This window comes from Rhinolophus sinicus, chromosome 17 (assembly GCF_057876585.1).
Source record: "Rhinolophus sinicus isolate RSI-liver-muscle chromosome 17, RSI-T2T, whole genome shotgun sequence".
Lineage (NCBI taxonomy): Eukaryota > Metazoa > Chordata > Mammalia > Chiroptera > Rhinolophidae > Rhinolophus > Rhinolophus sinicus.
In genome coordinates this window covers 207,542,098-207,569,579 of record NC_142517.1, presented here as the reverse complement: position 1 = coordinate 207,569,579, position 27,482 = coordinate 207,542,098, and the positions used below count along the sequence as shown (strand labels likewise).

The following is a 27,482-nucleotide window of genomic DNA, read 5'->3' as shown; positions in this document are numbered from 1 at the left end:
ACTGAAAGCAACTCGCACTACTCACAAACACCAGTGACGTTTGAATACCTAGTGCTATCAGCCATTAGTGTGTAGACGCCATAAACTCCACAATCAGAGACTGACAGACAAACGGAACTATTGACAGAGACTCTTCGGAAGGAGTGACTCCAAGAAGCCGTTCAGTTCATCCACCTTAAATGAAATTCCAAGCTGTCTCAGCTGCTATTTGAATATCAAAAAGCAAACAAGCGATGCTCTCCAGTCTAAAAGCAGTTCTGTTAATATTATTTGAGTTTTCTGACCCCTCCTTTCTGTTCCTTAATGTTCAAGTTTTCAAACAAAGACACATTTTAAATATACCAATAATAAAAAATGCCTTACATAATACAAACAGCTTAATTATATTACATTCTTGACTCCAAAATATCCTGATTTGCAAACATAAACATGCCTATTTCTAAACCCAGGAAGCTGTGGTACAAGCTGCTTACAAGGCCTAATACCTCTGGGGGAGGCTCGGCCTCCGTCCACCCTGGGTTCTGCCCATCACTGTACTCCCAGCGCCCGCAAGACTGCTTTCCCTTGAAAATGATGAAAGGCTTAGTGTTCATATTTTAAAATAACGGTGTAATTAGGTAAGCCTAAAAACCGAAAGACTATGAAATGAGCTATTACTGTATTCTGAAGCAGGCTTTTCTTTGATTTCATATGTACCTCAAGAACAGATGAAAGAAATATGATAAAAACAATAATGAGCTACATGCAATGAAAGAAATGTAATAAAAACACAAACTAAATTATTTTTAATCATGAAAAGACAGGAAGCAAAAAGAAGCCTGGGGCCAAAAAAGTTAATCATTCATTGCTATAATATCTTGATTCCTAGGCATTTAGCAGACATAATCTCATTTACCTGTCATAAACCAGTAAGGTGGACACTTCTCCCCATTTGATAGAAAGGGAAACTCTGGGATATCCAAGGCAACAAATGAGGATTTGAGCCCAGGAAGCCTAGCTCTAAAGACTGTATTCTCTTAGGTTCAGAACAACAGGCTGTTCCCTTGCTCGCACAATTTCTTTCAGGATTGAGACTGTTCTTATCAGGAAAGTACGACTGGGACAAAATGGCATTGTGTGTACACAGTTGACCCTGAACAACACAGGTTTGAATTGCACGGGTCCAGTTACACGTGAATTTTTTTCAACATACAGTCGACCTTCTGTATCCCCGAGTTTCACATCCATGAAATCAGGTCTATTCGATCCACAGCTGGGAATCAGTGGACGTGGAGGGCCAACTCTATGCATTGTTCCACGTCATCTTATAGAAGGGGCCTGAACATCCTCAGATTGTGGTATCCGCTGTCGTATTGGAATCAACCCCCCCCCCCCCCCCCAGAGAGCGAAGGACGACTATAATTAAGTTTTTGGGGAATAAAAAAGTAATATGTGATTTCGACTGTGCAGGTCGATGTTCCTAACCCCTGTGTTGCTCAATGGTCAACTGTGTTTGTCATATCCAAGTATAGGACGCTGGTTCACAGTGGCACCTGGCAACTCTAACAACTAGAGGAAGACACCAGTACAATGGAGGATATGGATTGTTCAAATGGGGCTGGGCCCCTTTCTGATGGTTTGTTTTGGAAGCAAAGTTCTCCTCTGATTAATGACTACGGTTTCAACGGGTAGTTTTGGATCAAATGAAAACCTGTTTCCCCTACTCTATGCATGGGGAACTTGTAACTGATGGACATTTATTAATTTTCTTAATCTGTAAATCCATAAGGCACATATCAATTAAAAATAATAAGAGCTTCACCTCATTTTCAGAGGAACCGTTCCCTGACAGCCTAGCCCTTAAGTGCCATAGCTAAAGAGCAAGGGATTCTTAGCTAGAACCCACAACCAGAATTTAAGGAACACTTTTAAATCTATATTCACCTATTTCTGTCAGAACTAGAAAAAATTTTGGACTATTCCACCCACTCTTAACATAAACTTTCAAAACAGGCAGAAGAAAACAGAATTTCACCAGATCCTTATGTCCCCAAAGCCAGCTTTCAGGCACCAGTTCCAAAAGAGCAATCCTCAGTTAAGTTTTTGTTACTGACATTTTGTTCTCTCCAGGGCAGGAAACCACTGAAGGAAAACATAGGATTCCACCCAGGGCAGAACAGGTTTATAATCTACCGCGTGCTGTGCTATCAGCTCTTTCACACGGGTTTCTCCATTTGGTGTCTCACAGTCACTTCACTCACCTCATCCAACACTCCAACACCCTGACATTTCCCCAGAAGCCGGCTCCATTTCCCAGTGCTTGTCATTTTAGCAAAAGGCAACACTATCCATCCAGCTGCCAAAACCTTCCCATTCTCCTTGTCCAGCCTATTCTAGCCCCTAAACTTCTCAAATCCATCTTTGTCCTCTCCATCGCCAATGCCAGATCCCACTCCAGGCCGCCAGCATCTTTCCCTGATCTACACTGCTAACCGGGCCAGCATCCCCACCTGCAATCTTTGCCAATATAATCATTCTACTCCAGACAGCGTGGTTTTATAATAGCCTATTTTACATTCATAAATGGAAAATAACTTTATCATTGTATATAGGTCGGTAGGCCAATTTAGGGAGCACAGGCAGCCCATCAGCTTTGCCTATGCTGTTTATTATTCTAGAAACGCCATTCCCCATCCTTCCGACCAGTCTTTCAAAGCCCCAATTCAGTGTCACCAGCTCCATGAAGCTGCCTTGTATGAAGACACTAGTCCTCAATTCTAGACGACAGGTGTGGGTAACACAGAAGAGTGGAAAGAAAACATGCCTGTTCTGAAATCCCAGCCCCATGCTGATCAGCTGTGTGCCTTTGGGAAATGTTCTCAGTCCTCCAGGTTCGCTCAGTAGTAAAACGGCAACATCATGCCATAAAGCCATCATTCTGAGAATCACTTGACGGATCTAGTGAATATATACTCACTACTCAGTTCTTTTCTCTGAATACCTGATTGGATTTATGGTCGGTCACCTTTCACACAAATTAGCAATAAGTTTATAAACAACTTTGATGGTGTTCCATTAGCATTATTTTCTAACTAAATTGAAAGGCCTTCTAGGGAAATTCATATTAAATATGAAACAAGCGTTAAAGCACCATACAATGTAAGTCCCTAAACTACATGAGGCACAATTCTTACACTGAGATGCCCAGGAAATACTGACTACTTATTTTGAGCTGGTTAAAAAAGTTAAATTCTGTGTATGAATTATTTCCCTTCATGAAAAACACTTCCCCCAGGAGTCACAAAGTAACTGCTAGAACCTGCACTCTCCCAACACTCAGCTGAGATTTTAGGCCTGTGCTCACCTAACAAGCTGGGATCTGCTCGGACCATCTTCTGTTTTTTCTTCTTCTTGCCACTCTGTACGGCCTCAAAACTGGATTGTTGGTTGTTGCTTTGATTGGTCTGAAATACTGAATGTAGTGCGCTGTGGTTCATTCCCCACACAGAGTCCTGTGGAGCAAGAGGGCACAGCTGAGGTTACACGGAGCAGGCAGGCGTGCCCCCCGCCCCAAGAGAAGCGCTGATGCGCCCTCACCTTATCAAGTAGCAGTTTAACAAGAGGAAGCCTACCATGCATTCTGATAACACTGAAACCAACCGCAGTCCACTGAGTTACCTTCATGTAGATTCTGATGTCCCTAAGGAAGCTCTGTGCCTCCACAAGGCCTGTCCTGTCACTCCACGTGTCCACACTGCTATGACAGCACAGCTGTCAAAACCTCTCAGGTACACAAGGACTCTGTACCATCCACTAGGAAATTAAATCTATAGCAAATAAAATCACAAACAGACCTCTGCACTCTGGCAATTTATACCCCTCATCTCCCCAAAGCGGAAGGTCCCTTTGTTCTCTGGGCCCCAGACTACAGACCAGCGAGCAGCATGCTACCAAACAAAGTTAGTGTCACGTACTTAATTCCGACCAGCAATCCCAGAAGGGATCTGGTCTTAAAATATTACCCACACTTCCTACCAACTGGTTAAACTATGGAATAGTCTACCAGGTGTTCACACTCAACTGGTGCTCTTACTAGAGCAATTCATTTTAAACTGGGATCAGAGTCAATGAGCTAGGTGAAAGCAGGCGGGGGTGGAGAAAGCATTGTGGGAGGACAAGCCTGGCTGTGCACACACACTGGACCTCCACCTTCTAATTGCAGCACTGTCAGCCATTCACAAATGCAAAGAGCCTTTTGTGTTGTTACCATGTTTCCCAGAAGATAAGACCTAGCCAACAATCAGCTCTAATGCATCTTTTGGAGCAAACATTAATGTAAGACCCGGTCTTGTATTATAGTAAAATAAGACCTGGTGTTATATTATAAGACCCGGTCTTATCTTATAGTAAAATAAGAACGGGTCTTATATTAATGTTTGCTCCAAAAGACACATTAGAGCTGACTGTCCGGCTAGGTCTTAGTTTCGGGGAAACATGGTATTAGGATGCCTTCTCTTCTGATTCCCGTTCGTGTTTACAACTTGCATTTTCCTGCAGTTGATCCCTGTTAGCCCATCTACCCAAGTGGATTTTAAATGCCCTGTACTTCGCTGTATTTCACATATCCCCAGAAGTGACCTATAAAGCAAACATTATCTCTAGTAGAATTATGTGATTAAAGGATATGAATATTCTTAAGTCTCTCCCTGAATCTTGCCAATTCGTTTCAGAAACCTTCAACAAGCCATCCTCGTTATTCAAGGAGTCCGTGTTTGTGAATTGGCTTACAGCAGTCCCCCCTTATCCAGTTTCATTTTCTGTGGTTTCAGTCACCAGCAGTCAACCACAGCCCAAAAACGGAAAATTCCAGAAATAAACAATTCATAAACTTTACATTGTGCACTGTTCTGAGTAGCGGGATGAAATCTTGCACGGACATCTCCCACTCTGTCCCGCCCAGACATGAATTATGCCCTTTGTCCAGCGTATCCATGCTGGGTTCTGCCACGCGTTAGTCAGAAAGCAGCTACCTCGGCTTTCAGAGGGAGACAAAGACACCACGTTCTATACCACTTGTATTACAGTATGTTGTATAATTGTTCTGTGTTATTACTGTTGTTAATCTCTTACTGTGCCTAATTTATAAATGAAACTTTATCATAGGGATGTATGTGCAGGGTTCAGTACTATCTAGTTGCAGGCATCCACTGGGGGGTTGTACGACGTATCCCCTGTGGATGGGGGGGCTGCAGTACTTGCTACAATCTACTTGTTACCCCCAAATCAGTGGGTAAAAAAACTGCAGTGCTCTGCGGTTATTCGGGACATGAACACGTGCAGAGCAGTGAACAATCTGAGGGGCTCGAGGCCACCCTCCCAGCTGAGGCAGACGACAGCAGGACTCAGCCTTCTGGTCTCAGCTCTCATACTGTAAACAAGCATCCTTTTCATTCTATTTAGTGTCATGTTTTTCGCATTTGTGTCCTTTCTGTTGGTGATTTCATTATATAAAACGGCGCCGGAGTGCTAAGTGCTGTCTAGCGTTGCTAAGCACACGGAGGCTGTGACATGCCTCCTGGACAAAACACGTGTTAGCTGAGCTTCATTCAGGCTGAGTCACGGCGCTGCTGGCTGTGACTTCCATGTTAAGGACTCCACAATAAATGATATAAAGCATGTTTAAATAGAAACACATGTAAAACAAGGTTACATACTGATCAGCTGACAAAAATACTGTGACCAGAGGTTCACATGAAGTTAACCCTGTATTTCCCCTGGGAGCAATGTTCCAGTCTTTGCTGATTCAGTGCTGGCGGCAACTTTACAGAACACGAAAGTCGTGTATGAGAACTGACTGCATCCCCATCAGAAACGACAAGATTATCAGCATGGGGGAAAACTGGATCCCAGGTACTGGGGATTTAGTATTTGTAGTCTGTAACTATTCACAACCAAATTTATGGCTCTGTGACAAGCTGGAATTTGCGATTTGAGGTACACGCATGAACCAAGAATGATGGGGTTGGTGCGCCTAATGGAGAATGCATGGTTATATTTGCTACCTTTTGGGAAATTCACAAAGGTCTCTAGATATGTAATTTAAAAAGATCACATCTACCACATTTTAAAAAGCTTGGGTCATCTGATGTACAAAAACGCTGTCTTTGTTTTAATTTTCATTTCTCTGGTGCTCGGTCCTTCACGGTACTAATGGCTCGGCTCGCACGGGGCAGCGCCCTCACGGCTGCCTCATACCTGTTGCTGCGGCTGCTGCGGTGTCTGCTGCCGCTGGTTGGCTTTCTGTTTGGCACGGCGCTCGAGGAACTGCTTGGCAAACTCCTTGGCCTCAGATGTATCTCCCAAGTAGGCCCTGATATAGTCATGGACCTCATAAGGAGATTCTACTTCTTTCAGAAAAGAAACAAATGTGGGAACTGCAACACGAGGGGGGAGAAGACATAGAGCAATAATGAAATATCACATACAAAAATCAGTTTTAGTTTTTAATATATTGTCACACCCAAAAGACATTAATGATGGAAACTTAAAAGGTATGTAGCAATTGTGTTAAATACTTTTTTAATCTGCTTTAGAAATGAAAAACAAAAAACAAAAACCCACTATCATCGCAATGCCCCAAATTATGTGAAATAGCATACAATCAAAGACATATCACACGTTTAGTTTCACTAAATGTTATGTTGATTGAAACAACTGCTTGCCTAAGACTTAAGTTATCTGGGGATTCGTTCTTTTCTTAAATTCAAGTAATACTTATTATTAAGTGCTATGATGTGTGCTGTGCACCACGACAGACGCTAAAGATAAAGCCGTACCCTCCTTCACGTCACTGAGATTTCATACATTTAGAGAAAATCAAATGGAACATGCAAGCAGTATGGTGTAGGAGAAAAGCACAAGTATCAGAGTTAGACAGACATGGGTTTAAAACTTGACTCTGGATTTTGCTGGCTGTGTGACCTTGATGAGTTACTTAACCACTCTGAGCCTCATTTCCTAATTTATAAAATGGGAATAAGATCACCTACATTGTAAAGGTATCTTTAAAAATTGCTGCAAAAATTAAGTAACTGCGATAACATACATTAACCCCTAGAAAGTGCCCAGCACATGGTAGGTGCTTAATGGATGGTAGCCTTTACTATCATTCACTATTATTCTCTCTGGCTCTTTCAGACCATTAAATATTGTTACAGTGTTGCAAAGAACCCTTCATTCCTTTACCTCTCTGTTTTTAAAGATCCTTAGTTGGGGACAAGACATCAGAGGTAGACTATGAGCTACGGGAATCCCTTCTGTATCAAGCTGACGAGTCTCTGTTCATTTGGGGTTGGGGGAGGGACTCACTTCTACCTCAGGCAGAATGCTCTTTTCATGAACAGCTAACAATTAGCAACTTTTTCTTCGAATTGTGCTGAAACTGCTTTACTTCCACATACTATGCTACACAAAGTACTTCTACTTGCTGTGTCACAGGATTCCCACCCCACCCCCAAAGGCAGGAAGGTTTGAAAGAGTTCACATCACCTCAGCCTTTCCAGCCCAAGCTGACCTCTGTCCCCACCATGCCAGTTACCTTCCCTCAGACTTGGTCCGGCTGGCATTGTCCCTCATTAAACGAGCAGTATGGAACTCTGATTGCCTCTGTCCAGTACATCATAAGGCAGCCTGAGATAGCATTTACCTTTATGGCAAACGCTGACAACCTATTTGAGCAGAGTATTACCGGGCTTCTCTCACAAGTAATATTACATCCTATACTGTTGAAGAAGCAAGTTCTCATGGTAGGTGCAGGACCTGACCTCCATTAGATTTCACTCCTGAGTTCTGGCCCATCATTCCAGTGTGCCAACCTCTTTGTGGGTCCTGCTCTGCCATTCCACATGCTGGGTTTCCCTCCCCAATTCTTACCATCCAAGTTATTTGCCGTATTAAGGGCATGAAGCATCTGTTCACACCACTGGGTAAATCCATCTTGGGCTTTATTTACTCCCTGAAAGAGCTTCAGCAACTTTTCTTCTTCTTCTACTTTCTTATTCTGCCGGTTAGACACACCTACAGATTTACTAAAGCAAAACAATAGGGCGATATTATATTCCCAGAAACTGTTACTATATGATTATACTATAATACCACAAATAATGTCTTGGCAACACTGGGTGGCTGTCCAATCATCCAAAGCTTAGCTCCAAATATTCAAGTATTTGGATTTGGGGTGAAGCAGGGGTTACTCAATACCCCCTTAAAAATCTAGCCTCAGCTAACATATTCCAGTTTGTGAATGTAGGGCTTCTTTTCAGAGAAATGATGAAATTCTTCCTGTGTGTCCTTTGTTTTTTAATTTTGCTAAGCCTCAGTTTTCTCATCTGTAAAATGGTACTGATACTTTTTTGGGTTACCATAAGGAATAAAGACATTGTACACAAAGGCCTAGAGCACTGTGCTCTATAAACTGACATACGTATTTAGTGTCTTAGTCACAATATGTTAGGCCCTCAATTGATAAGAAATTATCTGACAACACTACCATTTATTAAGTAGTTGCTATGTGCCAGGCACTTTACTAACTACTTCACGTGTATTCATTTAATCTTTACAACTACACCCATGAAGTTGTTATTATTATCTTCATTTTACAGATGAGGGAACTGAGGCTCAAAGAGGTTCCCTCTTGCCCAAGGTCACACAGCTAATAAGTGGTAGTGCTGGGATCTGAGGTCATGTATTTTACACTAAAACCCATGCTCTTTCAAAAACAATGTACACTAAAGAAAGAAAGATGAAGGTGAAAGGTAACTAACTTATCATAAAAATAAATAGACCGTTACAGAGGTGTTTATAATACTCATTATACTGTAAGTAACTTAAAAATACACGTTTAGGAAAAAATGCTATGATCTAGAGAACACCTTGGAGAAATGTTAAACAACATCAAAAATATATTATTCCTAATATTTATTAAGTGGTTACCGTGTGACAGGCAATGGACTAAGTGCCAGCAACAGAAGGAGCCCTTAGTGATAATACAGATGTGTTTCTAGGGGGAAGAAAGCAACCCCCAAACTATAACCTCAGGTGCTTAGATACAGATGAACATAAGTAAAAACTAAATTAACTGCCTTTCCCTGCCCACCCACCATCCCACTCCTCACACGCCCCTTTCCCCCAACCCCCCAAGGAGCATGGGTTTGATTATTTTGAGCCCTACCTGAGACTGGCGCTGTTTTTATTTTTATTTGTTGAGTTCCTAGGTCCCACCTCTTTCACTGCATCATCCCAGAATCCCATGTTGGAGTTTTTAGTGTCAGCGTTACTCCAGATACTACTGACTAGGTCAGACGCCCACTGGTTAGGGGCACCAGTATTTATAGAGCCCCAAACAGAATTCCCAATGCTGGTGTGCAGGTTGGAATGCTGGTAAAGAAAAAGAGACACATGATGACTTAACAATAACAAAAATATTTTTTAAAAAAGAGTCCACACCAATTAGAAGTGCTAACTGATGCCACCGGTCCATAGGAAAAGGAACCCACCGTAGTGTTCCGGGCTCTGTTTGGTGGCGGCTGCTGCTGCTGCTGCTGCTGCTGCTGCTTCTGCATCTGCCGGGCTTCCTCCTGCTGTATCTCCAGAAGAGACTTGGCGGTACCTGCGGGTTTGCTGACATTCCCCCAGCCTGAGAGCTTCTGCTGTTGTTGCTGCTGCTGCTGCTGCAGAGCTTTCATCAATTCCCTCTGCTGGCGCCTTTGCTGTGGCACAAAAATGGAAGTCAGCTCAGGATACCGGTTGTAAAAGTCATAGTTACACATGTCCAGTAACTAAATGGAATGCAAATGAATACACAGTAGCTACACCAAATTAAACACCTGACAGGATTAACTCATTTACTACAAATAAAGATGTAAACTGACAGAGCTACTAGGAGGAGAATAAAAAAATCAAATGCAGAACTACTTCTTAAAAATTAAGTAGGGCTTTTGGTGAAGCACAGAAATGAAATACATGTTTATTTCCTAGAGCCCTACCAACAGGACAGAAAAAAACTATTGTTAGAAAGCTAACTACGAAGAGAACAGAATAAATTTTATAAGCTGTACAGCATACAAATGATGGCCAATGTAACAGACCCAGTTAAGATGAAACCTAAGTTACAGGAAGCTCAGAACGGGGCCAACGTATGCAGAAAGCTCAGGACAGAGGTGTGGGCATCTCCAGCAAAGGAAGGCTGGCTGACGGTCTATAAAAAAGCAGCAGTGAGACCCCAGACTGCCTCCTACAGCTGATGCAGTTGGGCTGCTGTGTCTCCCTCTCCCTGGCAGAAAACAGAAACTTCTTCGGAAAGGCGGAAACCCCCTGGAGGGTAATTCTGTGGGGGAGCTGACCCTGCACGAGAGAACACACCTATAGACACCGACAGGTCGGGGACTCCTCCAGCAGAACAGCCCAGCCCGAGACCATCACGGCAAAACCTGCCAAGGTGCTGTACACCAGCACCTCCTATCGGCTCTTCAGTGCCTTATTCCTAAATATGAACAGACAGCCCAGGAGTAACAAACATGTGACATAAACTTCTAAAATGAAAGCCAAAGACACAATCAAGCAAATAAACAAACCAAAAAAACAAAATTCAGAGGAAACAAACCAGACAGGGGAAAGCAGGAGCTAGCTTTTTAAAAGCTATCATCAGTAAGTAATATTCTGAGAGAGGCAAGATGGTGCATTTGAGGAAATACGAATAAGAGACTATAAAAAGAAACAGAACCAAATAAGGACTCAGAGAAATTTTAAATAAGATAGCATACATTAAAAATTCACTAGGACTGAAAGGTAAGACTGAAGAAATGCCCCCTCAAAAAAAGGATAAAAAGACAGAACTGAAAACACAGGAGAGAAATTGTGAGAAAATCAAAATCAGTCCAGGAGGGCAACAAACAACTGAGAAGACTTCAAGAAAAACCTAACAGCTGGGCAGCAAGCCAAGAGCGTACAGCTCAAAACAGCTTAGAGGGTTCTGGAAAAGACACCTCCATGGAAAAAATGAAATAAAATTCTTAGGTTTTTCTCTCTCTATGTGAGAAATAGCTATTGAGTGGCATTTTATACCTTTTAAAGAGTGGAGGAAGACTCAACAGTTCAAAGAAAAGTAATCAAATGAAAATACAAATGAGGCAATCATTAACTTCTGACAAACAAGAAAAGACCTGTGATTCTGACCCTGATGGCCACTATCATTTTTTCATTCAGCAGACACCAAAATTACCAGAACAATTTCTAGCCTTAAGGTAAATGATATACTCTGCTCTGCATCCATTTGTTACAACCTTTTAAAAAAGAAATGATTTCAGAGAAAGTTCAGTCTTTTTTAAGAGGGTAGGAAATAAGGGAATTTTAAAGGTGAAGAAACCTTTTAACCTATTTGATGAGGTCAAACACACTACGCAGTGAACATGTAGAGACAACTCCCACTTCTCTGTGTACCCATGGCTTTCAGTGAACGATTCCACCTAGATCCAAAATGACAATTTGCATTCTACGACAAATTGACTGCTCTACCTCAAACCATATCCATATAAAGCACTTTCTTCAAGACTCTACCTCCGGCCACCTTTTCAGAGAAGCCTTCCCAGATCACACTACCTAAAACTAGACAATCACTAGCAGCACCAAGTTTTACTGTCCATCTCCCCTCAACTAGAGGGTAAGCTTTATAAAAGCAGAGAATTTTGTCAGTTTCAGACTCAAGATATAACCCCAGACTATAACTATAACCAAGTAGAGACTCAGCAAATATGGGATGGATGGATGGATGGATGGATGGATGGATGGATGGATGCTGCATGGATGGATGATGGAAGGATGGATGGGTGGGTGGATGGATGATGGATGGGTGGATGGATGGATAGATGGGTGGGTGAATGGATGGATAAGTGGATGGATGGATGGATGAATATGGCACCTAATGGCATGCTGAACCAAACCATTTTGCTTATTCATTTTCTCTTCTGTCAAGAACTATATTCTCCTCCCGCCCTCTCTTTCATTCTTTTGTATCCTTCTTATCCTAATGATATAGACTTATAGGCAGAGACTTTTTCTCCTACTGGAATATTTTATGGTTTTCTAGGGTAGTCAGAAAACTCAATAAATACCCTTAGAGAAAAATGTATCCTGCATTCTAGAAATCAGATTTACAGAAGGATTATCTGCATAAAGCTCACCCATAATTCTGAAAAACCCATGGACTTTTATTTATGAGCTATTCTCTCAAGAGCTACATTAAAATGTTTAAGATAAATATTTATGTTATCCAATCTTAATGTTAGTCCTGTTACATCCTTCGTATTTGCTAGAATGACCAAATTATAGGCTAAAGAGTTTAATAACGAACATGCAATTCAGACACACAGCAATCTGACAATAATTATCTTTACTAACCACTAACCCATAATGCACACAAGCTACTCTGGAACACTGTTTGAATGGACCCCTTTTACTTTTAAAATTTACCTCTTCTCGAAGCTGCCGTTCTCGTTCTTCCTCCAGTTTTTGGATTTCAGCCAATGACAGCGTGGCCTGGGACTGACATGCTGTTGTATTGGACTGCTGGCCCCACGTTGACGAAGAGGGAAGCTAACAAAAAGGAAGGCGGAAGAGCTCATGAGGAAACGGGGAAAGGAAATGAAGAGGCAGTGATGCAACATGTACAAACGGAACATACACGTGTCCTTCCTTTTACACTGATTCTCCCAGTCAGTCGGCTACTTTTACTTAAATCTCCTGTCACTACTCTAAAGCTAAGATTATTTTAAAACAACTTAAAATACATACCATACACTTCTATTTGATATACCATTTTGGGATTGCAAATTTGATACATCTAACACTAACATTTGTAGCTACAGACATAAAGGGAAAGGAGTAAACAAGGAATCACCGAATTTTTAATCCAAGGAGGCAGTAAAAAACATGATCTGTGACTTTCCAGTGAAAGGGTTAAGGACAAGCTCTCTGCAGGGACAGCAGAGCGGACAGCTAATGGAAGATGCCAGGCATAGTTCTTAGTCTTTTATGAAAAAGAGTTACTGTTAACCAAACTATCTTCTAGTTATGAGCACCAAGCTATTTTTAATTAATAATTCTATTTTTTCCTAGCCCCTAAAATTATGGACTAAAATAGTATGTAAATATCTGGGTTCTGAGTACTTCAACGTTCTTAAAAGACTGATTATTCTAAGAGAATCCCTCGGTCTTCTAGGCCAGAAAAAAAATGCACTCTAATTTTGAGACATCTTACGGATCTTAAAAACAAACAACAAAAAACAAATCTAATCAGACTTATATTTTGTTTAATTGAAATAATACGAGCATGAATCAAAACAAACAAAATGCCCAAAAGCCCCCAAAAGGATGGCTCTACAGCAGAAATCTCTAAAACTAGAACTGATGGGCCAAGGGGATAAACAGCTTCACCTGTCACCGACACCACCAAACAGCTCTCCAAATGAGTACCTGCAACACTCCTGAACAGAATGAGCTGATCCTTAACAGTCTGGGGCCAATATGACAGGCAGTAGTGGGGGGCATTTCTCTCAAAGTGCCCTTGTGCTGGGGTGGGACAGGGGTACACAGGAAACTAAGAGAGAAAGCTGGGGGACTAGGTAGGCAAAGCTGAGCGCAAACAACCACTTTTCTCCGGAAGAAATGACCCACTTGGAAGGTGCTATCAAGATCAACTAGGGCAGCAGATCTCACACCGGGAAGCACCACCTGGGAGGACCTGTAAAAACGCTGATGCCCTGGCCCCACACCTGACGAACCAGAAGATCCAAAGGTCAGGCCAGAGAACGTGCGCCCTTTTGTAATTCTGATGCCAACCATCAGCCAGAACCACTGATGGAGTCTCGTCTCAGTGGGTGTGTCACCCACTGTCCCCAGGAGCCAGTCCCCAGTTGTCTTCAGCAGGATGTGAGGCAGCACCAGGAAGAGATGCACCACCTCCTGCAATGGCCTCGGCCTCTGTCAGGCGCCTCTGAGACCCTTCCAGTTGCTGGGCCGAAACCCACTTTCGTTCAGGATTCCCGGGCCGGCTCTCTGGGGTAAAGCAGACGAATCTGAGTCTTCACGTGACATAAGGTCTGCTGACAGCTATCATTTTCCTGGTCTTACCTGTGCACAGGGAATACTATCCCATTACGTGGCAACACTGCATTGGATCATTTCCGGCCCCCCCATCCTGTACAGCCCACTCAGAGAACCGCAGTTCATCCATCATGCTTTTTGGAACAATTCTCTCCCAAATCAGAAGCACATAGTAGGGAATTTGGCACATTTTGTGACCCCTGAATGGCTACTATCTTTCATTGATTTTTTTTAAACTTTTACTTTGTTTTCTGCCCTGACACTGCTATCTTACTTTTAACACTATTTTTTATTTTAAAAAACAAAATAAAATGATTGTGTTCCATATCCAGTAATGACACCACAAGGAGCTGTGGACCAACCCCCAGCAAAACTGGTAAAAATTATTTTTTAAAATCATTCAAAGCCTCTAGAAATGCTCCAAAGGGAATACAGCAAACGACACTTTTTTCCCCAAGAAAATCTGCTAAAACTTGATCAGAACAGAAGATGTGGTACCTGGACCAAACCCCACTCTCTCCCAGCTCCTAGCTCAGCCAGACAGAAACTCCATCCCAGGTGAGTGCGGCCAAAACACAGGCCTCCCTGCTCCTCAGCTGCCAGTCAGTGAGGGCAGACTTCCCCAAGAAGCACATCAGCACTTCTCAGCCTAAGTGACAGCAAAGACAGCGCAGAGGGGCTCCCTTCTTATGCCTACCCCCACTCTGAAAATGGAAGCTACCTTGAGCCCTGCACTACTGAGACTACTAGGGTCCTGCCGCTGCTCCAGCTGGAAAGGCTGCCAAGCCACCACTGCCCCAGCTGGAGAGGCAGGCCCCACAGACCCGAGGCTACCTGCCCCCAAGGGCTCAACTCCTACAGCAGGGGTGTCACTCGGAGAGCAGGAGAGCAGCACTCCGCTTTCTCAGGCTCGAGCTGTGACTCAGATTTCTGCCTGGGGGTGGAGGTGGGAGGACCAGACTAGAATATGACAGCTCCAAGCGCCTTCCCAAAGGAACTGACTTCCTCTGCAAAAGTGTGGAGAATGAGGAGTTTGACTCTACGAGCATTTCAAAGCCTCAGTGAAGGACCAGTGAAAGGCAGCTGGGAGGAGACTGGTGGATTTACTGGAGAGGCGGGCTGAACTGTCGCCACTACTTTGTGTCAGACAACCAAGGAAAGAGCAGAAAGAACAAATCTCCAATACAGACCTGGGCAAGTGGCTCTTCAAAGAAGACGGAATTTGACTCGATCAGATCACAAAGCAACTTATGCCCCAGGGCACTTTGACAACAACAGAGCAATCCAGCTGGCAATTAGTGGAGTTTAACAGCTGGACCAGGAAAAAGACAACCAAAGAGTGGCTGGGCATACCCAATGCTGTATCTCGGGAAGAGCAGCAGAAGAGACTTCACACTTTGGGGACAGTGGGACTTCACTAAATTAATCCAGCCAGCCACAAAACAAATAATGCCTACTGCCACCTCTCTCACCACACGCATACTGTATTCTAATTGACTGTTTCTAGGTCTTTCTCCTGCAGGCCCCTTAAGATAGGGGACACTGAGTCTTATTACCAACCACTGACCCCACGTGAAGTTACACACACCTGCCATACACCGCTCGCCCCTTCCCAATTACCCCGGTTGTTTCACCAGTAATCCCATTGCTTTCCCAGTCCCTGAGCGCTTCCTGACTAGGACCGTTCCAGCCGCTGCCTTGGTCCCTCTGACCAGACACTCGCTCTCAAGCTAATTCTGTCCTGCTGACCCTTCCTATGCACTGCCCCCACCACCATCACACTCTCTTGACTGGTCTCCCCGTCTTCACTTTCTACTATTTCCAACAATGCTTTGAATGCTCATAAAACAACCGTTTGCATACATCATCCCAATCCGACTTTCAGTAAACCCACGCACGGTCAGCTGCTTCAGGCCCTGGTGACGACCCACGGACACACCCGAGTTTGTGTGTCTCCTGCTTGCGGGGGGCAGATGCCTTCTCCCACTTCCCTGTCTCAGCAGTGCTGAACTGCTATATATAGAGCCCAGTCCCACGTCTGCCGGGCTGCACTCCATTTACGGACCAGAGACTGCCTTAGCTCTGCTGCACCCTGCTGCGGTCCGAGCTTCTCACTGATTCCTCTCTGGTCGAAAGGTCTGGCCCGACGTGCACGCACCACACTGCACTCCGCAGTGGTCGTACTCAGCACGCAAGGAAGCAGCCATCTTACTGGCAACGCTGACCTACCTGAAGCCGGGTGCCCAGGCCTTACCTTCATCTGCGCCAGCTGCTGCTGCTGCTGCTGCTGCTGTAGCCTCCGCAGAGCCTCCTGCTGCTGCTGCCGCTGGCGCATTAACTCCTTCTGTCGCTGCAGCTCCAGCTCTTTCCGCTTCCGCTCCTCCTCCTCGTGCCGGAGCCTGGCGGCCTCCTCTTCCATTCGCAGCCGGTTCTCCTCTAATCGACGCTGGGCTTCTTCTTCTTCTCGGGCCCATTTTGCAGCCTCCTCTTCCTTCCCAGAAGGAAAAATAAAGAGAATAAAACTTGATTGTGTTTCTAAAAAGAAAAATGTGAATCACTGTTGAAGGCTTTTGTCAAAAGGTTATAGAAGCAACAGAGAAAGCATGCTTATGATGACAGGTAGGGTTTTCTTTTAAAATGTATTTATAGAAGCCACAAAGGCCTAGCACGCTTACAGGATAAATTTTTCACTTCTTTGGTAATTTCTACATAGAAAGAATGTCACTTGGAACATGTGTGGTTAAATACTGATCTCTAAGAGGTCCCTGCCAACTGCAGCCAAGCCCCCAGGAAACGGCTCCAACACTGAGGCAGAGCGAGCGTTACAGGGTGCTGAGTGCCTACAGCTGCCAGGACCTTGAGGGATACTGATTACTGGGGAAGCCCAGCCAGTTCTGGAACCAAAGCAACTTTACAGGCCACTTACTTCAATCCTGCTCCTCACCCCTGGGCCCACAGGCCCCTCGGACCATCTCTCCCCGACTCCACCCGTCTCCCACTGTGCCCCATACGCTGGCTCACTTTCCTTCCGCTTCCCTCCCTCAAAACCACGCCATGGTGCCCTCTGGAGCTCTCCTCACCTTCCTAAGCACTGCAATGCTCCGTCTTATCCAGACAGCGCGTGCCCCTCTATTGTCCAGAACTCGTGTCAGTCACGCTCAAAGGACCGCCCCAATCTGCAGCAGGCAACTTGCCCTCTGCCTTTTCATTATGTCCAACTGTACCTTTCCTCCGCTCTCTGTTTGCTTCTAGCCCATCTGGAGCAGCAACCGTCCCCACCTACCCAGCATCCATTCCCTTCAGGCTTCTTCCTTGCAGACAGAGCCTCCTCTTATACCAGAGGTTTAAAAGCCAGATTTTGCTTTTTAAGCTTCCAGTGTGATCTGATTTAGGCCAAAGGGATGTCTGCTGGGAGGCTTCTACAGATGATTTTCTTCCCATACAAAAGGAGAGACGGATGAGAGAAGGACCGACTCTCTTTTCGATGCGCGTGGCACAAGTGTATGGGATCCCAAACTCCTGACCATAAGGCAAAGAATCTGAACTCCAAAGTCAGCACACCAGCCAGCACCAGAGCAGAGTATGCAAGGACCTGGATCCTTAATGACATCCTGAGTCACTGAAGCTGTCTGTAACTGCCATGTCTCCGGAATAGGTCAGGCGATAACGGCAACTATTTAAGCCACTTTTAGGTGAATGTTTTGATTTTGCAGCTGAAAGTATCCTAAATGTGGCATTTATTTCTTGTATAATTCTCACCCATGTGGTCTGCGAGCTGCTTGGGGACAGAAACAATTTCTTTAAAAGTTTTGTACTCCCCCAGGAAACAAGCACAATAACTGGCATACAGTAGTACACTAACTAAACATGTGAATTGTCAAATGCATAAACCAAAGGACGAATCATACACCATCTAACCTGGGAGCCACTATCTACCTCTTAGGTTTCCCAAAGAGTTTCAGTCAAGAACTTAGGCAAAAGCAGGTAATTTCCAGCTTTGTGTCAATCTAACCAACAAACAATCTATGTCCCCAGTGTGGACTGGGTATAGGGACTTCCTCCCAAAGGGGGAGAAAAGTAACTTTACTGGAGACACCTGACAAGTGCCGTGGCAGCCAGGTGGTCAAGGTCTACGTCAGCAGATGGGAGTCACGTTGGTGATACGTACCCTGACATGATGTGATGAAAATGGCACTTTCTCTCTGTGATCTTCCTCCTAAACACCCATGACTCCCTTTTTTTTGGTTTAAATTTATTGGGGTGGACTCCCATTTAATTGTGAGAAAAACTGCAGGTGAATTCCCATAGAGGGTTACCTTACAATAAAGTGATGAGTATTCTTTAAAACTGTCTAAGTCATCAACAAGGGAAACTCTGAGAAACAATCACAGGCAAGAAGAAGCTAAAGAGACACACAATGAATGTGCTGTTTTGGATAGGATCCTGAAACAGAAAAAGGACATGACGGGAAAACTGAGGAAATGTGAATAAAAATTTAGTTAATAGTGCATCAATATGGTTTATTGTGACAAATGTACCATACTAATATAAGATAGTAATAGGGGAAACTGTACCATCATCCCAATTTTTCTGAAACTCTAATGTGGTCCTAAAAATAAAGTCTATTAATAAAAAAAACCTGCCCTTAAACACTAAAATGAAATGCCTTAGGGGTTCTGGCTGCCTGTAATGGCAGGACGGCATGCTTAGACTAGAGTTAGACAGTGGCAATTTACTGCATCACCTTGTGAATATATGAAGCAGCACTGAACTGTACACTTTAAAAGAGTGAATTGAGGATGATGCTCAGGCAAAAGCTGTCACCTTGTAGATCTCACACTTGGTTTTTCAAGGGTATATCGTCTTTGGATTTCTTTCTGGTGGCCTGCTTTTGTTTATTTTTGGTGGTTATTTTGTTCAGCTTTTATAATTGCAAGTGGGCCAGTTATTACAAAAGTGTTGTTACTTCTGTAGTAAGAGTCAATTAGGTCTCTTCCGGTAATTTTCAGCAACCTGAAAAACTTTTAGATAGGCTATCTGAACACTTTCATTATTAATCCCTGATTCCTAGCGTCCAGTAGCAATGAGGAGAGTAAGCCATCCGGTCACCTGCTTGCGCAACAATTCTTCCTGCTTCCGCCTTTCTTCCTCTTCTCTTCTCCTCTCCTCCATTCTTCTAAGAGCTTCTTCTTGCTGCTGCTGTCTTTCTTCCTCTTCTCGCTGTCGCCTTAGTGCAATTTCTTGCTCCCTCTGGCGTCGTAGAGCCTCTTCCTATATTAAAATAAAAAGGGTGTGTAATTCTGAGTCTCAATATATTACTTCATAATTTGAAAAGGAATAGACTATATGCCACTAAGACTCTGTTAACAGAATATATATAAAGCATACAGAACAAAAAGTATGTAATTTCAGGAGTAGGCATGTTAAGAGCTAAAATGATTTGTATTTAAAATAAAAACAGCACTGTCCTGTGAAGTTGACCCTGGTTTCTGCATTAGCTAGATGTACTGATTACCCCTAGAAATGGCTACATTAGAACTCAGGGTTGGGTTTCTCCATTGGTACCGTTAACCCCTATTTTTAATCAGCTGAGACTCTATGGTATAGAGAGGTCAAATCAATGTAGCCACTAAAAATGCCTGGTAAGGTAGGAGTAAGTTCTCCAGTCAGAAGCACTGAGTAAAGCTGTGTGTACCAGAACACGTTCTGAAGGACCAAAGTCCTACAGATAGTAAGTATACGGAAAAGGGTCTCGTTATCAAAACAATTTAGGAAATACTGAGCAACATGGAATTAAATAGATTTTCTTACTGCAGCATTTCTCAGAGTCCTTACATGCTAAGGTAGAGTGTGACTCTAAGAAATATTAGCAGTGCTAATCTAATCCCAGCATAGGCCCTTTTGCTTTTCACAGAGTATCCCACGTGGCCAACAAGAAGTACGAAATGGGAGGTAAAGGCTAGACTCTGGGGCTATTGCAAAGTGGATCTTTTCAACTGGGATCTTTAAAAGTCCCAGCAGAAAAATGGGTCAAGCACATGAACAGAGAATTCCTGCCCACCGAAAAAACAAATAGCCAAAAACCATGAAAAACATTCAATGTCACTGGTCGTAAGTACTTAAGACTCAGTTAACTTCTGAAATCTAACTAGCTTATAAAACCCCAGGAAATAAATATGCAAAAGAAATCCATTCTAATGTTTTACTAGGACTGAAGAATATCCCTCTAGTGGGTGTGAGTGGATAAGACATTTTTTCTAAAGGGAAGTGAGTCTTCCAAGGTTCTAATCCTGCTGTTGACCTTGGATAAACCATCTCCTGGAGAACTCCAACCTGTGTAATGGTGGGAGTGAGCGAGAGACCCCGAAGGCGCTCCCTCAGCGCTAACCCTCCAGCCACATTTCTCAGAGGTATACCTGTTTCCTCCGGGCAAGCTCTTCTTCCTCCCGCCTTTTCCTCTCTTCTTCCTGCTGTCTCCGAAGCATTTCCTCCTGCTGTCTCCGGAGTTCTTCTTGCCTCTTTCGCTCTTCCTCTTCCCGTTTTGCCCTCATTTCTACCTCTCGTCTCTCCTGCTCTAGCTGTGATTACACAAGAGCACTCTTAGAAACGTGAAGCCATATACAGGGACACTCCAACATCCCTGCGCAGTACATTAGGAGAAGATGGAATGTGTGTCCAGACCAGGGGTGTCCAAACTTTTTTCAACATTTTTCACAAAGGGCCATATGCAGTAAAATACACAAACAGCCGGGCCACTCACTTGAGGTGAAGTACGTATTGCCTCACCTGGTTTATTTAAGTAAACTAAATATATTTTTGGAATTTGCTGCGGGCCAATTAACAATGGATCATGCACCGCAGTTGGCCCGCAGGCCGCAGTTTTGGACACCCCTGGTGTAGACACTACCATTCAGTGGTCATTTCTACAGCCACTGAGGGCTGCACCAGCTGTGAGCGCCCAGCATCAGAACAGGTTTACGCTCTTCTGCCCTGAGTGCACTCTCCCGCCCTTACCAACCTCCTCACACCACACTACCACACGTCACATCTCCTAGACGGGGGGGGGGGGGGGGGGGGGGGGGGGGCCAATATGAGAGTCACACCAGACTTCTCTTGGGGTAGCCATTTCTTTGCTCATCCCACAGAAGATTTTCTGATTGAAGATCTAACACTGTGACTGCAAGCTTTCAACAGCAATGTGGTAAAGCTGCTGGTGTGAAGAATGATACAATTCTTTGAAACCTGAAGACCAACCAGTTGACATACGTCATCATCAACAGTTCTTAAATCCTAGTCAAATCCAGTACCTAGTTTCCAGATCCACTGCCACAGGTATAGTTCAGGCCTTCATTTCCTCATCTACAGTCTCAAGAGTCTCTTATCTGGTTCCCCAGAATCCTGTTTTGCCCACATTCCCCAGCACAACATCTAACCTCCATCAAAAAATTACTTCCAGGCTTCCATTAATGCCATTCTTCACCCAGAAAATAAATCCTAACTTTAATATGACATGTGCAAGGATCCTTGTGACTGGCCTGCCTCATCTTCTTTAGCCTCCTCTTTCATTATTTATTCCTCAGACGCTCCATGGGTCCAGGCCAGAGCAAATTAAGTCTGTTCTCCTGCATTTCTGAGACTTTACAGGTGTTGTTTCCTTCAACTGCACTTTAAATTTTACCTCCTCCTACTCTGTTAACTCCAAACCTTTTAACTTGGTTAAACCCTACTGTCCTACAAATGAAAGTTAGCTCAGGTATTACTCTCCATCTAAAGTGTCACCCAATTCCTGATCCCCACCGCTCCAACTGGATAGCTGGCCCATGTGCTTTCTTGACTGACTTGTCTGTGTGTCATCACCATCCCCGCCCCCCCGGAAGCGCCTATCTTTCATCATCTATGATGGATGAGGTGTGATCAAACAATATGGTGAATGTTTAAAAAAAATGTATTACAGTAAAGGACATATTACCATTGATCACCCTTAAAATACTCCCCCTCACTTTGAACACTCTCATCCCATCATTCTTGCCACTTTCTGAAGCAGTTCTGGACGTCCTTTTTCGTGAGTGCCTTTAAGTTGCGCTGTCGTGGCTGCCTCCATGTCCTGAATCATTTTGACTCTGGGGAAGAGCCAGAAGTCACAGGTGCAGGATCTGGTGTATAAGGTGGATGAGGACACACCGTAATGTTTTTATTTAACAAAACTGCCGTATATCAGAAGTGATGTGTGACATGGAGCATTGTCATGACGGAGGATGATTTATGACACACTTTAAAACACACCTTCTTTCAACCCTGGCTCACACCCAACTGACTGCACCGAACAAGTTGAAACTTGTCACACACTGTTACTTAGGTTCAATGCGCCGCTTCCGTATTGAAGGTCCCTGCCTTTCTGTTGGATGGCACTCGGCAGCAGCATCCACTGTGTTTTTGTATCACAACAGAAGGGCTCCGTGTCACACATCACTTCTGGTACAGCAGTTTCTGTCAAATAAAAATACTATGGTGTGTCCTCATCACCTTATTCTGCGGACCTGGCACCATGCGACTTCTGGCTTTTTCCCAAAGTCAGAATGAGTCAGGACATCAAGGCAGCCACGAAAGCTCAACTAAAGACACTCACAAAAGAGGACTTCCAGAACTGCTTCAGAAAGTGGCATGAATGATAGGATAAGCATGTTCGAAGCGAGGGGGAGTATTTTAAGAGGGATCAATGGTAATGTGTCTTTTACTGTGATAAATTTAGTCAACATATTTTTTGATCCTACCTTGTATGTGTTCCCAGCCCAAAGCACTGAGGAACTAGAACACACTCAAGAATTGTCTGAATTATGGTCTCTCACTCATTTACGGAGACAGACCCTGACCATAAGCCTTTTCACCATTCTGGGCATTCTAAGGAGATTATCACTATCTCGGGATAAGACTGCACTAAGTATAAAATAGGAATAAGACCCCAGAAATCATTACAGTGACTCTAAGTGTTGACAGACAACCTCTTCTGGCAAGTACTAAAACCAAAATTCAGGATTCCTAGTTCCTCCAAAAGATGTGAATGGAATACAGGATCTAATATCAATATTGAGCTTTTCAGCTGTGTGTCTGAGGACACTAAGAAATGTAAACAACCATTACTATAAGGTTCCAGGTGGGAACTCGAGCTACAATCAAGGGTCTAATAAGCCATGCAGTGGATATTTCCTTAGTCTTAGTATTTGTAACAAACATTTGTTTGTACCATGAATAATGTAATTAAAATATACATATGACCATGATCATTAATGTGTCAACCAACTAATCAATTTTAATTACTTTAACTTAAACTTGTAATTTTCATTCTGTTCAAGGTCTTTTGGGGGATATATATTCACAGAATATGTATGTGCTCATACCAGCTAAGTAGCAGCAAACTCAAAGGGAGAAAAGTAGTTAGCTAGGGACAGAGACTCCCTACAGCAATGCCTATGTCTTGCAGCTGGAAAGGACGCATGGCTGTGGAAGAAGGAGGGTCAGACCTTTGCAGCTTTGGCCTTCTCCATCTGCTGAAGCTGTTCAAGGGCAGGTCCTGGAGTCGTGGTGTCATGGGGAAGATCCCATACACTACCACCTTCCCAAACTGTAAGAAAACAAGGGAAAGGAAGTGAGGGAAGTCAGAGCCAACAAACACGGCCACACACCCATGAGAATAATGTAACAAGCTGTGTCCCTGTCCCCTGAATGAGCCCCATCACACATATGTATCTGCTCTGCTCTGAAGGAGGCTAAGCTGCCAGTGCTCTCGTTCGTATCAATACCCTTCAACACACCTCGAGGGAAAGACAATACCAGGCATTTACTGAGGAATTAATTTCAGCCTCAAAAAACCTTGTAAGATATCTGTTCACATCCTCCAATTTTACAGATGCACAAGCTAAGGGTCAGAGGTGGTTTGCCAACATTCCCAAGGACACAGGGCAAGCACCATGGCCATGCTAGGATTTCAATCCCACCGTATTAGATCCCAACGCCCAGGGCATTTCCAACAGCCACACCACCTCTCACTGCACACCACGTGGAGAAGAGGGCTAGGAGAGGTCCAATGGTGGAGCTAGAGAAAATGAAGAGGTCGCACAATATTGTGTATGTATTAAATGTCACTGAATTGTTCATTGAAAAATGGTTAAATTGTGTTATGTGAATTTTACTTTAACAAACGGGAGGGAAAAAAGATAGAGAGAAAAAGAGGTACAGCTGGAGCTAGGGAGGCCTCTGGAAAGGCTGGGCAGGTCTCACAAATGACACTGGGTCCTGTGGACCTGAAAGGCAGCACAGAGTCAGATGTGAAAGTAAAAAACAAAAAGGCTTCTACGTCTGTTTTCCTATTGCCAGCAATATTTGCTGACACCTTTTTTCAGCATTCTCTATTTTCTACACTCCTATTATAGCGTTATTTATGGACTATAAATTACTGTCTACATAAAACTGGCGGACTATTTGTAAAGGACCTTGATTGCATCACACCCAAAGAAAGAAATTGTTTAATAAGGTACTTAGTTTCCCAAAAACTGGAGAGGATTTCAACATTCTAACTACAAATGGCTACTAAGAAAAAATAAGGTAACATACAGCATGGAGAGCTGATGAAGGAGGATAATCAGTCCTTTTCCTGCCATAATCCCCAGGGCTGAGGTTAATTAACAAACAAGAGAACTACAGCCTTAGAGCTCAATGGCTCTAAGAAAAATTCAGCAATGCCCACGGTTCCTGAGAATTTCCAATATAAACTATAACCTGTTATAAGGACTATCTATGATTCACACTACCCACCTCTGTAGGTATCAGACACTAAGAAACAGAAGTGCTTCACAACAAAGACTTTTAAAAAATCCCAGCCCCCAGTTTTTTTATTTGATGCAAAAAGATCAGAGAATAAAGTAAGATGTTCACTTCAAACCAGGCTTTTCTCTTCCCCAAACTTCTGGGCACCTGTGGTGTTAACCTATATAGCTACCCTTGGCTCAGAAGAATAGATCATCACTACTTGTATTTTTCACTCTGGCAGGAGAGATTGAAAACAATTTAAAAGACTTTTACACACTGATTAGAGGAACATAAAAAAAGAGAGGCTGGCTCAAATTCAAGAAATTTATCTACTAAATAATTTCTCCCAAATCCTTAACAGTGTATTTTCAACAACACTTTCAATCCTTTGCTGGGGTCTATAAAAAAGAAAAGGAACTTTTTGTTAATATTTAATACAAAACAGGTAAAAAAATACAAAAAACCCTGGTATTTTTTAAAAAGTGAATTATAAAGTTATTTGAGTCTAAATCCTAGGAGCGCTACCAAAGGCCAGTTGAAGCTTTTACCTGCAGCCTGTGAGGCTGTTGGCTGAAGCTCCCAGATAGATGCTGTATCTGGCACTGACACAGACCGAGTCACTGAGGAAATGACGTTCTGATCAGACATTCTGCAAAAGGGAAATACAAAAATTAACTTGTTCTTGTCATTTGCAAAAAATAATGAGGAATTTCTATGTTAAATGTAGATTTGCCAGGTTATCTGGCCAGAAAACTCCTTCACTGTTTTAACTAAAACGTAACACTACCAAAGCATTTAGGAGAGGAACAAAGAGAGAGAGACACAATGGTCACACTTTTGGACTCCTCAAGGAAATAGCAAACATTGATTTCCAAATAATGGATATATCTACCATCTTAAAAAAAGAAAAATCCAGAATATCTCAATAAATCATGGAGGCATGTTATAATGAAAACACCCGTAGACAGTAAGTCAAAAGGTCTGCATGTTGGTTCTGTGTCGGAAGTTTTCTGTATATTATGACAACCAAGTCCTTTAGCCTCTCAGAGTCCCAGTTTGCCCATCTGTAAAATGGAGACCTTACCACCTAACCTGCCTACCTGACAAGACGGTTTGTAACTCAAAAGAGAAATGTTCAAGGTTCCAATTAAAATGGACAGTACAGCTTTTAAGAGCAGCAACCAATACCTTTGCAGAGGGTAAAACAAGTAATAACCTGAATGATAATCTGAAACAGCAGAAATTTAAGACTTCTAGTGTAATGCCCTTTCCCTGTGACCTACCCTACCTTAATAGATTTTGGGTTCTGGAAAATTATAACCCCATGTGGCATTGTTAATACTTTGTTGAGATATCAGGGGTATAAATGAGATTAAACGTCCAGACGACAATTTTTGTTGTTGATGGTTCCGTAAGACTACACTACTTCCTAAGTGCTGTTACTCTTTGGTTATCATTCCAAATTTATCCTCTGAGTAAAAAGCAAACAAATGCTTTACCTCTCCAGCTTAATTATTTTAATAAATGATATTGTTTTCACACACAACACAGTTTTCTGTTGTGTGTGGATATTTTGATAGGCGAGTTCACACACACTATTTCCTTTCTTCTCTTTCTCTGACACACATACAATATGACACTTCATGGAATGACCACCAACCTCATCTTCAGAGCCTGGAACTGTTGGAGGAGAAGTGCCAACTGCTGCTGTTGCTGGGAAGACAGCGCTGCTTTCTGTTGTTGAGTCAGAACCTGTGCGTACTGTTGTCTTCAAAAAGTAAAATAAAGTGTAACCTATCCATCCACATTTAGTTCATTTACTAACACAATAAGACATGGTTCAGTCCATCCCCACCCCAAATACCACCAGAAATAGCTATCAAATACGTTTTTTATAATTCTTCATAATAGTCACATAGAAAATTCTATACTTCATTCTAGAAAGAACGGAACTTATAGATGACATGCTTCTGAAAGAGGACAGCAAAAAAAAAAAAATCATAGATTGTCAAAAACTGGTAAATCCCCTCAAGATGTGGCCTCTTATCAGAAAACAAATTAAAATCAAACAGATTCAAACTGCTATTTCCACATGAAGCACCTTTGCAAAAATAAAATCAGCTGTATAAAAATGCTCAAATTCGTCCTTCAGCTTGGAAATTTTCAGGTAAGATTTTTTTTCACTAGATGAGCAGTAGATAAATTTTTTCTGTAAAGAGCCAGACAGTAAGTATTTTTAGCTTTGTAAACCATAGAAAACCACTCAATTCTGCGACTGTTGTCCGTCACAGACAATGCACAAACAAGTGGGTGTGGCTGTGTGCCAATCAAGCTGCTTATAAAAACAGGTATCGGGCTGCCAACCTCTGCACCGATGACAGCCAATCTTACTTCTACAAAAGAAATGCACAGCCCAAGTGAGTCTGTCATCATTCCACACCACCTGTAACAGTTTAAACTTTTACTTCTTTCCTGTCCTCTCATCTATGTTTTTCTCTGTGACATTCAAAGCTGAGCCATTTAGGAGGCACTTAGTTCTTAGC

The 27,482-nt window shown here is 43.0% G+C and overlaps 1 protein-coding gene across 3 annotated transcripts in view; it reads right to left on the bottom strand.

Moving 5' to 3' along the window:
• Nucleotides 1-27,482, bottom strand: part of GIGYF2 (GRB10 interacting GYF protein 2) — a 119,051-nt gene that overhangs the window by 2,455 nt on the left and 89,114 nt on the right. For all 3 annotated transcript variants that reach the window (XM_019739766.3, XM_019739767.3, XM_019739768.3), the window contains 12 exons: nt 26,600-26,707; nt 25,488-25,588; nt 23,655-23,755; nt 20,553-20,714; nt 19,246-19,407; nt 16,391-16,627; nt 12,505-12,627; nt 9,534-9,746; nt 9,209-9,414; nt 7,912-8,066; nt 6,235-6,413; nt 3,344-3,491 (listed from right to left, as the gene is read on the bottom strand). In XM_019739766.3, coding sequence (XP_019595325.3) covers nt 3,344-3,491; nt 6,235-6,413; nt 7,912-8,066; nt 9,209-9,414; nt 9,534-9,746; nt 12,505-12,627; nt 16,391-16,627; nt 19,246-19,407; nt 20,553-20,714; nt 23,655-23,755; nt 25,488-25,588; nt 26,600-26,707 — 1,895 coding nt within the window. The remainder of the gene's footprint in view (nt 1-3,343; nt 3,492-6,234; nt 6,414-7,911; nt 8,067-9,208; nt 9,415-9,533; nt 9,747-12,504; nt 12,628-16,390; nt 16,628-19,245; nt 19,408-20,552; nt 20,715-23,654; nt 23,756-25,487; nt 25,589-26,599; nt 26,708-27,482) is intronic.